Raw genomic sequence first — 17,698 nt, 5'->3', positions numbered from 1 at the left:
AAGACATTATTAGTGTGTCTGGGGTGAAAGATCTTAAGGATTAGTGTTTTTAATTAATTAGCAAACAATCAGTTGTTTGCAACAAAACCCTAAGTTCCACAATCAAATTGAAATAAGTTCAGAAAACTCGAAGTCCAGGGGACTCAATTACACCTCTGAGATCCTCTGATACACAATAGTTTAGTCTCAAAGCACACTTTAAAAATGAGACTATAAGATAAGCCCTGGCTGGGGGCTCAGTTGGTTGCATTGTCTTCCTGTAGACCAAAAGGATGCAGGTTTGATCGCCATCAGGACACATACCTTAGGTTGCCAGTTCCATCCCCACTCAGGGCACATACAGGAGGCAGCCAATCAATCTCTCTCTCTCTCTCTCTCTCTTTCTGTCTCTGTCAAGTCAATAACTATATCCTCAGGTGAGGATTAAGAAAATAAATGAAAATGAGACTATAAGGTAAATAATGACATCAACAGCTAACATTTAATGTTTTCATGTGCCAGGAATGCTGATAAAGCAAATTACATAGATTATTTCCCTTATTCTTTAACAATCAGGACTGATATCCTACTGGTTGGAAGCAGCCTGGCAGAGGAGTCCACCTTATTGGTTAATGTCTGTGTATTCAGGATTTTCTCAACTATAACTATTTACAAACATTAAAATCTTCATTTTACAGATGAGAAAACTGAGGGGAAAAGATTAATAATGGATAACAATAATGGGTTTTAAAGTGAGTTTTATTTGACAGCAAAGCCCAAGCTCTTAAATGCTATGCTATATTACCTTGGAATGTTAAAGCCAGGGACTGGTCCGAGCACAATGATTTTCAAATTATACTCTTTATAAGAAATTCAGGGGCTCATTTTGAAGTTGGGACGAGAGGGGTAGGCCCAGGATCACCGACTCCTGCTAAACATTGGACAGTTTTTACATAGTTAACATTTATGGAATGTTTCCTATGTGTGGAAGACTAAAGCATTTGGACTATACTAACTCAGTTCATTCTAACAGCAAGCTTATGAAATGGTTACTGTTATTATTCCTCTTTAATGGTGGGTGGGGACGCTGACACCAAAAGGTCAAGTCATTCAACCAAGGTTACATAGGTCACATCACCAGTAAGTGGTGTAGTCAGATTAGAATCCAAGGAGTCCCTGGCTGTAAAAGACTCCCCTGATAAAGATTCCTTATCTACTAAATCGTTGAATACTATGGATACAGCCCAAATTTCAGGGGCAGTGCTTAAGGAAATGAAAACATTTTCCTAGGATAACACACAACTAGATAACAAGAGCAGATGCTTGGATCTCTGCTGTTCTCAGGTCACGGTGAAAAGACTCCTTCCCACGCATCCACCTGGGTCCCACCTTAGCTTTTTCTGTGTCTGCCTGGAATCACCAGAGGAATCCGGAAGAGGGGAGGCAGGAAACCGTGATCCGACCCCGGAGGGAAGCTGGTCGCCGGCAACCAGAAAGTGGAACCTGGAAAGTCTTTCTCGCGGTTGCGTGACTCTAACCTCGACTCGACTTTAGGGATAGTGCTGTGGCCAGAGCTAATGCGGGGTGCGGGGGGGGGGGGGGGGGGTCCATTACGCAGAAGGTGTGAGACGACGGGAGTTACTACGCTTGGTTCCCAAAGGCAACCTGACAACAAGGGATTCCCCAGGTTCCTGATGGGGGTCCGCACTAGCAGGTTGTGAGGGTCCCACAATTCTCCGTGGCCGGCTGCTCAGTCTCAGAACTTCCAGCCCTGCCCCAGTTCCCAGGGGCCTTAAAAGCACCTAGAAGAGTGCTATTTCTTCAGAATCTGAGGTTGGCTGGGCTGCGCCTCGATTGTTCTGGCCAATCAGGAGCCACGTACTCCTGCGCTCGCCTTCCTGGCCCGCCCCTCCCATCTCCACGGAAACGATCTGGCTGTCTGCTCCAAGGCCTGCGGCTTCGGTGCTGTCTAGCTGGGCTGTGTCCATTGTTTGTAGTTCGGAGTGATTTGGTCGGGCCCCCTGAGAGGCTTCGTAAGTGACTCTCGGGAGCACCGAGCCAGAAGCTGACAGGGTCGGGGAGAGGTGTGACTGAAGAACGAGTAGCAGAAAAGGGAGAGTCAGGCTGAGAGGCGAGTCAGGCTTAGACATCCTGGAGACTGTGTGTAGGTGAGTTCTTTACTGCCGCCCCCGCTCCCACCCCGCAATTGTTGAAACTGAATAAGGGGAAGGAGAGACAAGGCCAAAGCCAGCTTGGGCTCTGCACCCAGGATGTCAGAATGAGGGGTGTTGGGGTGCAGCTCGGGTCAAGGGACTGGACGCGGAACGGAGACTGCGCTGGTCTTGGCTGCAAGAGCAGTGGCCGCACAGATCTTGGCCCTGAGACCCGCAGATCCTGCTCCTTAAGAATCATTTGTCCGTCTGCATCCAGACACTTGGGCAGCCCTTGGCACATTGGGGTGTCCACACTTGTCCCGCTCTTGGGACACCCATGAGAGGTTTTTCTCGAGAAAAAAAGAGAACTCTTAACTTTATCATTTTCCCCAGGGACCTGTGATCAGCAAGGCAGGACTGGGGTGGCGAAGGCTCATGCCTCCATTTTACAGGTGAGGAAAGTGAGGCCTTGGGAGGTCTACAAGTTTGTTCCTTCCCAAAGTTCCACAAGTGGTTGTTGACAAGAGCTGAGACTATGATCAGGATCTGGGATCCTTTTCAAAGACTCTGGGTGCTCTGGTAGTAAATACAGTATTGCTGTTGTAACAAGTAGGGGAGAGTAATGGACTTTTTAACTGATGAACAAAATAGGAAAAACAAACAATAGAAACAATTCAACTACCCTGCTATTATTTCTATTAGCAAGCAATTAGAATGATTTTTATCGTTCTTGTTAATAATAAAAGATGAAAGCCTTGAGGCTCAAGAAGTTAAATTATATAGAGCACCTGCCTCTGTGGAGGGACTAAACCAGCGGTTCCCAAACTTTTTGGCACCGGGGACAGGTTTCGTGGAAGAGGGGTGGAGCTCAGGCAAGCTTTGCTCTCCCGCCTGTTCATGTTGGTAACCCCTGGATTAAACTAGGAGATCAAACTGTGTTTTCATACTCAAACTAGCATTGTACCTTTGACGTTTCTAGAGGGTCAGAAATAAGGTACTCTTGGGTGCCATCCTCATAGCTCTCTTGGTCCTTGAAAGGGAACAGAAATATTCTTGGGCTCTTTCTGATCTCTTTGTAGGGCGTCTAGGGTTATATCCCATTAGTATGTGGGGATTGTAGTGGGTTTGGGAATTTCAAGTCATGCCTAGCCTTTCATTCCTCCTTTCTTCTCAGCTCAGCATCCTCAACACTCCACCCTTACCCAAAAGAAGAGCACAAAGTAGGAAGGAATGTTCACTACTTATCTCATTGTCTGATCCCAGGTGAGTGGGATTGTCTTTTCTTATTTTTAAATGCCTCTGAATTCTCCATGGAGAGTGGGAGTAATGGAAGTGGTCAGGGAATGGATGGACCAGATAAAATAAAATACTGTACATTCCTCTCTTGCCTCCGAAGTCTCCTATGAATCAAGCCCCTGCCTCCCACCCAGTATCTTTTCCCAACATTTACTCACTCATTCAAGTCTTTTATATAATTCCTATTGTTGGTGCTCTGAGATAAATATAAGAATGTGTCTTTCCTTAACATTGGGGAAATAAACCATATGAAATTAATAGTAATTTCTAAAGTTATTGCACATTAAACAGTGCTAGAATGAGTGGCACTTAAAAGACAGGAACAGCAACTCAGATTTGGATAATAATTATGTATAGGAAGATATCTTTCCAGACAGGAAAACCACCATTTAATCTCAGGCAGAATTTGAGGGGACAAATAATGGAAACTGGGCTAGTGGCAGTAGAGAGTAAGTATGAATGCGTAAGGTGAGGCCATATTGTTGGGGGCTGTTAATATTTAATTGGGCCCATGCTGGTGAGGCTCAGTAGGTTAGAATGTCCTCCCTACACCAAAAGGTTGGAGGTTTGATTCTTGGTCAGGGAACATACCTAGATTGTGGGTTGGATCCCTGTCAGGGTGCCAACGGGAGGCAACCAATCAATATTTGTCTCTCACATTGATGTTTCATGCTCTCTTTCTCTCTCTACCTCTCTTTAAAATCAATAAACATTTAAAAAATTTTTTTAAATATTTTATTGGTTTCACTTATTCTTGTGCACCACTCAGAGTCCCCTCCACATCAGCCAGAGGCAGCCATAATTGACTTATAGTCTTTATATAATACTTAATATGCAAACATACTTAATAATCTGTACAAACACTGATATATATGCATACATATACAGACCTGTACAAATATACACATATAGGTTTATCTAAGATACATATATAAAGAGAAATTGGTATATATAAAAAATTTTGAAATTTTAAAAATTTGCACAAAGTGAAATCTTCTTTTTATTCATATAGGTTTGCTTTGAAAGTTCATCTTCATCCCCAAATCTAATATATATAATCATTTTCATTTTTCAGTTTCTTTATAGTTTCTTTTAAAAGTTTAACTCTGAAACTTAAGCATTCTTTTTTCTTCCCACTTGAAATTTTTCTCATAACATTTCTCCATTGTGGATCTACCTTTTCATATTCAAATTACTGAATTCTTTATATACACCCACACATTTGTAACACAGATCACTTTTGCTCCTGACCTGTTTCATGGACCCATTTCTCAATTCTTATACTGGTATCAGAATGTAATTAATCTTGTTCCTGTACATGTGGTATATTTAATGGGTAATGAAGAGGAATTTAGCTTTTGTTTTTCACTCAGTCAGTGAGGATAAGGAAAAGGAAGAAAGACAGCTTACATATTGGGAATATTCCATAGAATAACATGGTGATTTCTATTTTGGGGAAAAAGAAGTAAAACTTAGTAACTCTTAGATATTGAATATATTAACCTTTCAGTGTGCTTTATTAGTGTAGTATATTAGATAAAATATAGGCACTAAACTCACTACCTAAGCTTGTTTCACGCCTCTACAACTTCTTGGTTATACAAACTAGATTCAGTTACTTAAACAGCCTCATCTGAACTGGGAAAATAGAACCTGCTGTATAGAATCTTTAAGAAGGTAAAATAAGATCAAATGTGTAAAAAATGTAGTACAAGCCCTGATTAGTGTGGCTCAGTGTTGGCCTGTGTGCAAACCAAAAGGTTGCTGGTTCGATTCCCAGTCAGGGCACATGCCTGGATTATAGGCAAGGTCCCCAGTGCAGTGGGGGGCATGTGAAAGGCAACCACACATTGATGTTTCTCTCCCTCTCTTTCTCCTTCCCTTCTCCTCTCTCTAAAAATAAATAAATGAAATATTTTTTCTTTTTAAATATATTTTATTGATTATGCTATTACAGTTGTCCCATTTCCCCCCTTCACTCCCCTCCACCCTGTATACCCTCTCCCACCCACTTCCCCCCCTTTAGTTCATGTCCATGTGTCATACTTATAAGTTCTTCATCTTCTACATTTCTCATACTATTCTTACCCTCCCCCTGTCTATTTCCTACCTACAATCTATGCTACTTATTCTCTGTACCTTTTCCCCCTCTCTCCTGCTCCCACTCTCCTGCTGCTAACCCTCCCTGTGATCCCCATTTCTGTGGTTCTGTTCCTGTTCTAGTTGTTTGCTTGGTTTCTTTTGGTTTTGTTTTAGGTGTGGTTGTTAATAATTGTGAGTTTGCTGACCTTTTACTATACATGTTTTTTTTTATCTTCTTTTCTTAGATAAGTCCCTTTAACATTTCATAAAAAAGGGCTTGGTGATGATGAACTCCTTTAACTTGACCTTGTCTGAGAAGCACTTTATCTGCCCTTCCATTCTAAATGAAAGCTTTGCTGGAGAGAGTAATCTGGGATATAGGTCCTTGTCTTTCATGGCTTGGAATACTTCTTTCCAGCCCCCTCTTGCCTGTAAGGTCTCTTTTGAGAAATCAGCTGACAGTCTGATGGGAACTCCTTTGTACGTGACTGTCCCCTTATCTCTTGCTGCTTCTAGGATTCTCTCCTTCATTTTTACCTTGGCTAATGTAATTATGATGTGCCTTGGTGTGTTTCTTCTTGGGTCCAACTTCTTTGGGACTCTCTGAGCTTCCTGGACTTCCTGGAAGTCTATTTCCTTTGCCAGAATGGGGAAGTTCTCCTTTATTATTTGTTCAAATATGTTTCCAATCTGTTGCTCTACCTCTTTCTCTTCTGGTACCCCTATAATTCGGATGTTGGAATGTTTAAAGATGTCCTGGAGGTTCCTAAGCTTCTCCTCATTTTTTTGAATTCTTATTTCTCCATTCTTTCCTGTTTGGTTGTTTCTTTCTTCCTTCTGTTCCACTCTATTGTTTTGAGTCCCAGTTTCCTTCCCATCACTGTTGGCTCCCTGTGCATTTTTCCTCATTTCTTTTATGGTAACCTGCATTTTCCATCTAATTTGCAACCAAAATCAACCAATCCTGTGAGCTTCTTGATTACTAGTGTTTTGAAGTGTGCATCTGATAGGTTAGCTATCTCTTAGTCGCTTAAAAGGATGAGTTCTGGGGCACTGATTTGTGCTTCTGTTTGAGCCATATCTCTCTCTCTTTCTCTCTCTTTTTTTTGGGGGGGGGCCTGGTCGCTCCTGTTATGGTGAAGGGCGGAGCCTTAGGTGTTCACCAGGGCTGGGCACCATAGTCACTAGATTGTGATGTTGTATGTGAGGGCAGGGTCGAGAGGGAACAATGGTGGCAGCTCCGTTCTCTGTGGGACCTCAGTCCCTTCCCTGGGATCCTGGGTTGCGTGCTCAGCCCTGGTCCTCAATTGCCGCCTCACTGGGTCTGCCGGCTGCCACTTGCATACTCAGGGTCCACCCACTGCAATCTTGCGTGCCCCAGATGCCTTACGTGTTCCCGGTTGCCTTATGCGCCCAATTCTCCCTGTTCTCCATGCCGCGACCCTGCGCCCAGCTGCTTGTCTCTGCCCCTCCTACTGGTCTGGATAAACGGGTCTATTTCAACTTCTTGGCTGTCCGACTTGCATTCAGATAAATTTTCTATCAGTTCTGGGTGTTATTCTGCCTCTAAATTGTTGTTCCAATCTTGGTTGTGCATGGAGGTATGGTGCGTCCACCTATGCCTCCATCTTGGTGGAAGTCTCAATAAATGAAATATTAAAAAAACCAACAAACAGCATAGTTCTTGACAAATAGAAATAACAATTAGTTGCTGTTATTATTTAAAATATGCATAGCTGATATAACTTTGTAGTCACTAAGACATAAGAACTAAGGCAGGTAATCTAGCTTAATTTTTTTTTTTTTTGCCAGATGCTATCATTATTTAAATAAGCCATCTTTCCCTCAAGAATTTGATATCACCTTTATCACTATTTAGAATTCATTGCTATATTTGAATCCATTTCCAGGTTTTTAGTGTTTTTCACTGATTTTCTTTTCTATTCCTATGTCAACCCTGTGATATAATTACAGAAGTCTTATTAAAGTTTTAATATACCATTGGATTAGTCTCTCCTCATTATTTCTTTTTCACAATTTTTCTTTTTCTCATGGCAGCACTTCAGATTAGTTTGTTACATACACCCTTCCTCCCAAATATTTAATACTGTATCTTAGTTGGGAACCCATTAAAAATATAGATAGGTTTTATGAGAACAAAATTATATTTATTTCTCTAAGATGATGGAGTATTTCTAAAGTCTGAAGCTATCTTTATATAGGTTTTAAGTGTTTTTGTTGTTTTAAAACTTTATATTTTTAAATTACTGTTGTAAATGTTATTTTTAAAGTAATTATTTATTTATTTAATCTTTATTGTATTTTCCCATTTCCATTTAGTCCCCTTACACCCGCTCCCCCAGCAGTCACCACACTGTTGTCCATGTCTGCGAGTCCTTTTTCCTTTTTCTCAATCCCTCCACCCCCAACCTACCCCCCATGATTATTATTTATATGTCCAAACTCTTTTTCTAAATTATGTAATTGGATTTTGTATATTGATTAATTTGAAATTTTACTGTGATGTGTTACACAATGCAAAAGACTATATTAAAACATATGTATACTTTAAAATACAATAACATGGACACCCACCATCTAGACCAGCAAATACTTTTCAAAGTTCCCTGATGATCATAGTTTCATTCCCTCTCTCTCCTAGAAAGAGGCAACTGCTATCTTAAATCTTGTGTTTATTATTCCTTAGCTTTTTAAAATAGTGTTAACTGCCTACATCTGCATCTCTAAGCAAAATTGTTTAGTTTGCCTATTTTTTTAAAGATTTAATTAATTTATTTTTAGAAAGAGGGGAAGGAAGGAAGAAAGAGAGGGAGAGAAACATCAATGTGTGGTTGCCTCTCACATGGCCCCCACTGGGGACCTGGCTGGGCCCACAACCCAGGCATGTGCCCTGACTGGAAGTTGAACCAGTGACCTTTTAGCTCTCAGCCCACACTAAATCCACTGAGCTACACCAGCCAGGGCTAGTTTGCCTATTTTTGAACATTTTAAAAATGGAATTACTGTATATATTCTCCTGTCAATGGCTTCTTTAGCATAATGTTGGATTTTTATTTTTCTGTGCTTTTTACAAAATGAGGGATTAGTAAGTTCACTTATTTTCCATACTGACACCAGTTCTCAGTCCTGGAGTCTGGGTTTCTGAGTGTTCCAATTTTTAAATTCTATTTATACATTCATTTATGTTAAAGTAGACTTATCTTTAAAACTTTTAACCTGTATTTAATAAACATAAAAATAAAAGAGCACTGAAATTTCTCACTTTTGAGTTATTTGTGATTAATGTTTCATTGTGTAGGTATGGATCTTGAGAATTTACTTAATTTTTAACAACCATTGTTTACTAATTTGTAAAATGGAGTAATGGTTTCTACAAGATTGGACTGCTGTGAGGATCACTTGAAATATATGTGAAGCACTTACTTGAAATATATGCAAAGTTATCAGACAAAGCTATATAAATGTTTCTTATGATGGTGATAGCGTTCAATGACTAGAAATGTTATTTAGCCATTTGACTACCATTATTATGTCTCCTCTTACCTTTCTTGTTTTTCTTCATTATTGAAATTCTTTATTTTTCTATTTGATTTGCCACTTGTAACCTGATGAATGTCTTTTTCTTTGTCTATTTTCTCACTTAGATTTTTTTCATCCTGGAAAGCCTCATGTTTGACCAGATGGCAGTAACATTTGAAGATGTGACTGTTATTTTTACTTGGGAGGAGTGGAAATTTCTGGACTTTTCTCAAAAAAAGCTCTACAGAGAAGTCATGTATGAGAACTACACAAATGTCATGTCATTAGGTAAATTTATCCCAGCTCTTAGGGAATAGTTTCTTCTGGGATCAGTTTTGTTGAATATTTTGGCTATTTATCTAGGTATTATACTGAGCTAGAAGAAATAGTCTTTAAAATGGGTCTTAAATCAGATGACAAATAGAAGATAGTCAAAGCAAGACATCCTTTTAAAGCATAGGTCTCCACAAACTATTATCACTTTTGTGTGGTTCTAAATTTGTTCTCACTTCATACTATTTGAATAACTTAGCTTTTGCTCTATACCAAACTATCTCAAACTTAGTGACTTAATAAATTGTTCTTTTTTATGATTCTAATTGGTTAGATGGAATGACTCGTAGAGTGACTTGGTTGAGGATGGATGGTCTAAGATTAAGTTAGATAGCATGACTCACGTCTGGCAGTAGGTCAGCATCAGTGGGAATAATGGGTATGAATGGAATACATGTCCCTCTTCAAGCAGGTTAGCCTGGGCTCATTTCCATGCTGGTGGCCACAGTATTTTCAAAACCAGCAAGACAGAGCACAGACAGCAATGCACAAGCGCTTTTAAACTTTTCAAGTTTCTGCTTATATCACTTTTGCTATTGTCCCACTGACTGAAACTAATTGTACTGCCAAGCCTGAAGTCAGTGTGGAAGGGGGACACCGAAAGATGTAGATAATATAGAGAGTTAATGCTGCCATTGTTTTTAGACAATCTGTGACATCATCTGAGAACAGAAAAATAGAAACAATATTTTATTTCTTAAAATAATGCTCCAAATAGAGTAATCTAATTAAATCTCCCCTTAAAGACTAGTTCCATGAAGCAGTTGGCCTTACTGTTTTATTTCTACCAGTACCTGGTAAGTAGTAGATGCTCAAGATATGTTTGTGGAATGAATTAGTGAGTGAACGAATACATCTATGCATGAACAAAACAATGAATTTCAAACCCAAATATGGAGTGGCTTAACTCATAACCCTTCTTTCCCACTCCCACCCACACATGTATTCCTATAACTCTGAAGGTCATTGATTGAAGTACTTAGAAATATTTAAACACAGCCTTCATATCACCTCTGGGTTATCTGTATATTCTCCTAGGAAACTGGAAGGAGAGCTACAAGCCCCCAAAAGAAAGACTCAGATATTTAGAACATGAAAATCTTTTTCGCTGGCAAGGTTGGAGAAATGTTAGCCCTCAGTCATATGAGAACCAGCACTATGTGGGAACCATTCAAGGGATAGATTTGAAAGACCTAAAGCAGCAAGACCTTTTCCACTATCAACAATGGTTAGTGTTCTCCACACAAGTACCAGGTTATGGGGACTATGAACTGACTTTGGAAGGCAAAAGTCCCAGGAACTTAAAACATACAAAGTTTATACCTTGGCAATCCTTTGACACAAAACACACTCAAAACAGTGGTAGAGAAATCTATATGAGTGATCCACATGGTTTTCAAGGAAGCAGATACTGTATTGGCATATCCAGGAAAAATCTCTCCATTGAAAAAGAACAGGAGCTCATAGTTCAGCATTCTTATATCCCAAAAGAGGAAGGTCTTCCAGAGTACATTGAGGACATATGCCGAAATGACCTACTGAAAGATTCTGTGGAAGAGAAATACTGTGGATGTAATAAATGTAAGGAGATTTGTTATTGGAACTCACAATGTGTTTTCCACAAGAGAAATCAACTTGGAGAAAAGTTTTACCAGTGCTCTGTTAGCACAGCATGTTTCTCTCAGGGATCAGACCTATACAGACATGGGAGGATCCACATAGGTAAGAAGCTGTGCAGATGTGGTGAAGCTGACAGTAACTTTAGTCAGAGCACAGGTGTTCATCTGCATCAGAGAGTCCACACAGGGAAGATTCCTTATGTATGTAGTGTGTGTGGTAAGGGCTTCAGTCAGACCTCTAGTCTTTACAGTCATCAAAGAGTCCACACAGAAGAGAAACTCTATAAACTTGAGTGTGGTAAGGACTTCAGTAGAAATTCATTGCTTCACATTCATCAGAGACTTCATATAGGAGAGAAGCCTTTTAAGTGCAATCAGTGTGGCAAGAGTTTTAGTCGGAGTTCAGTACTTCATGTTCATCAGAGAGTCCACACAGGAGAGAAACCATATAAATGTGATGAGTGTGGTAAGGGCTTCAGTCAGATCTCAAATCTTCAAATTCATCAGTTGGTCCACACAGGAGAGAAGTCCTATAAATGTGATGACTGTGGTAAGGGCTTTACCCAGCGTTCAAATCTTCAGATTCATCAGAGAGTGCATACAGGAGAGAAACCTTACAAATGTGACGACTGTGGGAAGAACTTTAGTCACAGCTCAGATCTTCGCATTCATCAGAGGGTCCATACAGGGGAGAAACCCTATACTTGTCATGAATGTGGGAAGGGCTTTAGCAAGAGTTCAAAGCTTCACACTCATCAAAGAGTACATACTGGAGAGAAGCCCTATAAATGTGAACAGTGTGGTAAGGGGTTTAGTCAGCGGTCACATCTTCTCATTCATCAGAGAGTCCATACAGGAGAAAAACCCTATAAGTGTGATGACTGTGGAAAGGGCTTTAGTCACAGCTCTAATCTTCGTATTCATCAGAGAGTCCACACAGGAGAGAAGCCTTATCAATGCGCTAAGTGTGGTAAGGGTTTCAGTCATAGCTCAGCTCTTCGAATTCATCAAAAAGTCCACACAGGAGAGAAATCCCATAAATGCCATGAGTATCACAGGAGGTTTCATCAGAATTTACATCTTTACAGTAATCACAGAAAAAACTTATAATTCTGTTCATTTAGTTTACAGCTTCAATCACAGCTTAACCTTAAGCCCAATAAATGCTGCTGGGAAGAAATTCTATAAATAACCCAAGTAATCCCACACAACATTTACAGTTTCCCCTAACAACCCCTAAAAATCATTTGCTTCAAGAGGATATCCTTAAGAGGATTCCTATGTATTTAAAATTAAAGTGTATTTTTCTTTTTCTACTATAAATACTATACGTACTATGAAATATATAAAAGACTTAAGGTGAAAATCGTCCTGTTTCATTCTTGTGTTTTTTTTTTTCCTGTTCATTTTTATGTGCATGAAATCATACTGTGTGATCAACACTTCAAAACATTTACTTGTATTTTGGTTTAACTGAAATTGGCTATCTATGAAATAGCATCTTGACTCTCCTGTAAAGTCCCTAGGCAGCCACAGAAAAAATGAAAACACACAAAACTTGAAACTCAAACTGGTAGCCTGTTGCTCAAATGTGGAAGAATTAATATAGGCTAAGTAAAATTTAATTACTTAAATTTTTAATTTTTAAATTTTAATTACTTATGACAATAGATATGAAAAGACTGTATCACCCCTTTATCTTAGATAGGATATCTAGATGTTAAACCTGTCAACCAGAAAACTCAGGAATCACCCTTTTGGTGCAGGCATGCTGCTCTTTGGGGTTACCACAATGCACTCTCACCCATTCCTTTTCCCAGTTTTCCACATTCATAGGTTCAGATACCAAGTAACAAGAAGTAACAAGATTTAGTTCTCCAAGTAAGATGTGGACAAAAGCTGATAGAAGTGAATGTTAGAAACTAATGATACTATCATTGGTTGAGAATTAAGAGATTCAAGCCATAGAATTTGATTTAATCTCAGTAGAATAGAGTGGTAATAGAAAAATATCTGCTAGAAGCAGAACTGATCTCAGAGCTATGTGTAAATATTAACTCAAGCTAATTATGTAAGAAGAGAGAATTCACCATTATAAAAATGGAATAGACTCAATAGGAATACACAATAGTTAATACATATACACAAGACCTAGCTGTATATACACACACACTATATATATGTATCTGTGTATATATATGTATCTGTATACATATATGTATATATACACTATATATACAGAAGACATATTTATTTATTTTTGATATCACTTCCCAAGAAAACAAGTAGACCTGCTTAGGGAAATAAGAGGAAATTGTAGTACCAAAGAAAGGAGTATAATTGTAAAGACTTAGAACATCATTGCCCTAAAAATGAACTATTTTGGTCTCCTAAAGAAATTTTTAAAAATTGGTGTCCTCAATAGGATGACAGAAAACTTGAAATCAATAAAACTAGAGTAGAAATCCGTAGTATAGAAAAACTTCTAAGATAAGAAAAATGTAAAATTGAAGGACTACAGGGAAATTTAAAACACCACATCAAAGTAAAAAGCAATAAGGACCAGAATTGACACTGCAGAATATCAAGCACTGTAATGAATAAATGAGATGATTTTAAATGTATAAATAAATGATAATGAATTGGAAACAATGAGAGAAAAGATATGAAGCACAGAGAATAGAGATTCTGATGGAAGAATTAAAGGTGTTTCTAAGGAAGATAAAAGAACACTTGGAATAGAATCAATGGGCAAAGAAGTTATTCCTGAGTTAAAAGCATTTGCTCACTAGATTTCTGGGAAAAACAAGTATTGCAGAAAGAAAAATTCTACAAAATTAAAAAGGGAGGATTGATAAAGACCTCAGCAATACTAAATGTCAAAAGACAATGGAACAACACCTTTGGAATTGTGAGATTAAAAAATATCATCTACAGTTTTTTTTAATTAACTACATTGTCTTTTATATGTGCAGGTAACAAATTAGATAGAAAACAGAAAACATACATGTTCCTTTTTTTTAAAGAGCTCAAGAATGTGGCCATGATACTAAAGGACTGGTGATCAGCCCTAATATTAGCTAAATATGCCATTAAGTCTGAATAATTTGTTTACAAAACTTAAGAAATTTTAAATAGTTGTGCATGAAAATATTTAATATACAGCCCTGGCTGCGTGGCCCAGTGGATTGAGTGCTGGCCTATAAACCAAAGGATCACCAGTTCGATTATCAGTCTAGGGTACATGCCTGGGTTGCAGGCAGGGTTCCCGGTGTGGGGGTGAGCACGAGAGGCAACCACACATTGATGTTTCTCTCCATCTCCTTCTCCCTCCCTTCCCCTCTTTCTAAAAATAAATAACATCTTAAAAAGTATTTAACATACAAATGCTAAGTATAAAAGCAGGTTATATATAAAGTTTGGGTGGGAGAGTAGTTATCAAATGAAAAAACAGTTATGTTTGAATTTCAGATATACATGAATAATCTTAGTGTAAGTATGTTCCAAATACTGCATGGGACTTAGACTAAGAAATTGTTCATTTATATGAAATTCAATTTTACCTAGGCATTCTGTGTTTTTACTTGCTAAATCCAGCAACCTTACGGGGAAAGGACAACAAAAGGAAGTGTGCTATGTATCTGATCTTAAGTAGCAGGACTCGCTACATTTGCTTCTTGACTTTAACAATTCAAGAAATAAATGTCTAATGGATATATATTTTACGATGTTAGAAACTGCAACTAATAAAACTAAAATATACCTTCAAAACAGGAGGCAGTAAAAATCAAAGAATATTCAGTCCATATAAGAATAGGACCTTTTTCAAAAGAAAAAAAAATTGCAAAAACAAGATACCCCTCCCCCCAAAAAAAGAAAAGTAGAGAACACAGATCAAGAGAGAAATCTGAATTTATCAAAATAGATTAAATCCTCCATTTAAAAGTTTTAAAACCCCTGATTGTGTTAAAAAAATTACTTATGTGCTATTAAAAAGGAAAAGGTTAAAGCAAAATGATAAATTGATTAACTGTTCAAGATTGATTTTTTTAATAAAAAAAGAACAGTCTAAGGTTTACTAGGCAGACAAAGGAATGTGTACAATATGTCTTAATTAAGTTAAAATGAACTAATTCAACCTATTAAGGTGGGTAAAAAATACAAAAATCAATAGTTTCTTAATCTCTTGCAATAATCAGAAAATATAATGGGTAGAAAAATATGGTTTATAAAAACACTAAACTGCCTTTACAAGGAACAAATAAAAACATAGAATGAGCCCTGGCTGGCGTAGCTCAGTGGATTGATCTCGGCTGCGAACCAAAGTGTCGCAGGTTTGATTCCCAGTCAGGGTACATGCCTGGGTTGCAGGCCATGACCCCCAGCAACCGAACATTGATGTTTCTCTCTCTCTTTCTCCCTCCCTTCCCTCTCTAAAAATAAATAAATAAAAAATCTTAAAAAAAAACATAGAATGAAAATAATGAAAATAATTGTTCAAAACACAATTGAAATTAAAAGAGAACTTGATAAAGGTCTTATATTTTTTTAGAGGGAACATTCCTAAGTAAATTTATTGATTTATTTCAAATCTCATCAAAACCTCAATGACATTTGAAATAAAGAGATTCCAAAATCTTCTCATGGAGAACAGCAGAAATGATTACAGGAAACATTAACATGATTGTCTTAACATACAATAATGTATTGAAGTTAAAAAATGGAGAACTTGAATGTACATTTGAAAAAATGTTCAGAAAACTAAACAGTTTAGAAATAGATCAATGTATGGATTATATAACATATTTACTACATATGCTTACATACTTTACATATAATAAAGTTCAATGACTGGGAAAAGGATTATTCAGTAAACAGTACTTGGAAAATTATTTCTTTTGTAAAAAATAAAATTAGCTTCTCATTTCATGGCTTACAACATATATACATACACACACATATACATACATACACATGCACAAGTTTTTAAGTTATGTTCCAAGAACCTCTGTGTGGTTTCATGAAGGCTGGTGTTTCAGAAACAAGAACCAAAACTTTAATTCCATATTTATATTATTTGTATATAAGATAAGCACAAGATTTCACTTTTTTTAAAAAAGGAGGTTCTACCACTTTAGACAAACTGGAAGGCAAAAAATACACAGGGGGAGGTTAAGAATAGTAGAGGAAATAGAGAAGCCAAAGAATTTATATGTACAACCCATGCACATGAACTGGGGGAGGAGGGGAATGCTGGAGGGCATGGGGGGTGCAGGGTGGAGGGTAGACAAAGGGGAGAAAAAAATTGGGACAACTGTTACAGCATAATCAACAAAATATACTTAAAAAAAAGAAAAGATAAAATAAATAAAATAAAATCTAAAAGAGTCCCAACTCACTAAAGTGGGTTTTTTAATAGCCGGAAACACACACACACATGCATTTTTCGAGTTAGGTAAAATGGAGAAACCCAGAGACAATACCTAGAAATTTGACCACATAAAGTTCTTTAAGCTGTAGATTAAGAACACATGGAAGTCAGGCAACAATAGGAAAAATATTTGTCATGATTGTGACAGTTATGAACTTTTATAAATTTAATAGATGGACATCTAGTAAAAAATGGCAAAGGATATCAACAGATTAAAGCAGTGAAATACCACCTTTATTAAAAATTATAATAGCTATTTTCAGTAAGAGTACCAAGTAAGATATATTTATATACTACTTATGTTGAGGAAAAATTGAGACAAACTTTTTAAAAAAGCTATTTGGCAAATCATGAGCCTTAAAATTGTTGCTACTCTTTCCTAAAGTGGGTTCACATCTACCCATATATCCTATGGAAATAGAGCTACACACTATTAGTGATCTTGTATTCGCAAAGAACAGAGATCCACTTAAGTTATCTCATTATAAAATTGAGTTATATAACATTATGCTTTAAAATATCATTTTTTAAAAATCCAAGGACAGAAGCTTCAATAGGGGAACTTGCTCTACAAAGCCAGACAATGAGGTTCTATTTCAAGAATTTATTTCTCTTTAGGTACCTTCCTTTCTCTCTACAGACTGACCTCCTCCTGTTTACTCATTCTATGTATGTTTATAATGGCCATCACATGCCTTGTGGGGGGGCTCAGCCCACAGAGGCTCACCCCCCACTCCCTGCATCTGCCACAGATGAGAATAAGTCTACCAAGACATGATCTGCTTGGGGAGGAAAGATGGCTGATCTCTCAAAGGAGAAGGGCCAGGAGCCTTTTCCTCAATGGGTTTTTACTGGGTTCAGTTTGCACATGAATACAGGTAAAGCTCATCAGTCATTGTCAGGCAGTAAAGATCAAACAATAGATAGCATTCAAAGAACAATGAGGGCTTATTCTGAGTCAGGGTTGGTCAGTTGGCTAAAGGGCTATAAAACTTTGGGAAACAAACTCATTTTGTGCCTGGACCCTTATCAGAAAATCGAGGGCATTCTTAGCAAAACAGGTTTCACAGGATTTTATATATTCTTTCTTAGGCTTGATTACCCCTGGGGCCCTTTCTAGTAGGGCCAAACCCAACTCCCTCATCGTTTCAGGATTAAGTCAGGCAGGGAAAGTAAGGCAGCCAAGAGATTAGGAGACTTCCTGCAGACAGAATGAGGACTCAGGCTATGTCAAAGAGGGGTGAGAGTTCATCACCACCTTTTTC

General features: G+C 38.0%; 1 protein-coding gene across 5 annotated transcripts; it reads left to right on the top strand.

Annotated features, from left to right (window-relative positions):
• The first annotated feature begins 1,891 nt into the window (after nt 1-1,891).
• On the top strand, nt 1,892-12,628 carry ZNF214 (zinc finger protein 214). Of its 5 annotated transcripts, none has more exons than XM_036028941.1 (5): nt 1,892-2,012; nt 2,526-2,584; nt 3,307-3,395; nt 9,176-9,338; nt 10,422-12,628. In XM_036028941.1, the coding sequence occupies exons 4-5, from the start codon at nt 9,200-9,202 to the stop codon at nt 12,110-12,112; spliced, it is 1,830 nt and encodes a 609-aa protein (XP_035884834.1). In that variant the 5' UTR covers nt 1,892-2,012; nt 2,526-2,584; nt 3,307-3,395; nt 9,176-9,199; the 3' UTR covers nt 12,113-12,628. The 5 variants fall into 5 exon arrangements, with proteins under 5 accessions (XP_035884834.1, XP_035884832.1, XP_035884833.1 ...); XM_036028939.1 differs by having other exon boundaries at nt 1,892-2,052; XM_036028940.1 differs by having other exon boundaries at nt 1,892-2,147; nt 3,312-3,395.
• Nucleotides 12,629-17,698: the final 5,070 nt, after the last annotated feature.

Source organism: Phyllostomus discolor, chromosome 6 (genome assembly GCF_004126475.2).
Source record: "Phyllostomus discolor isolate MPI-MPIP mPhyDis1 chromosome 6, mPhyDis1.pri.v3, whole genome shotgun sequence".
NCBI lineage: Eukaryota > Metazoa > Chordata > Mammalia > Chiroptera > Phyllostomidae > Phyllostomus > Phyllostomus discolor.
This window is presented reverse-complemented; position numbering and strand designations above follow the sequence as displayed.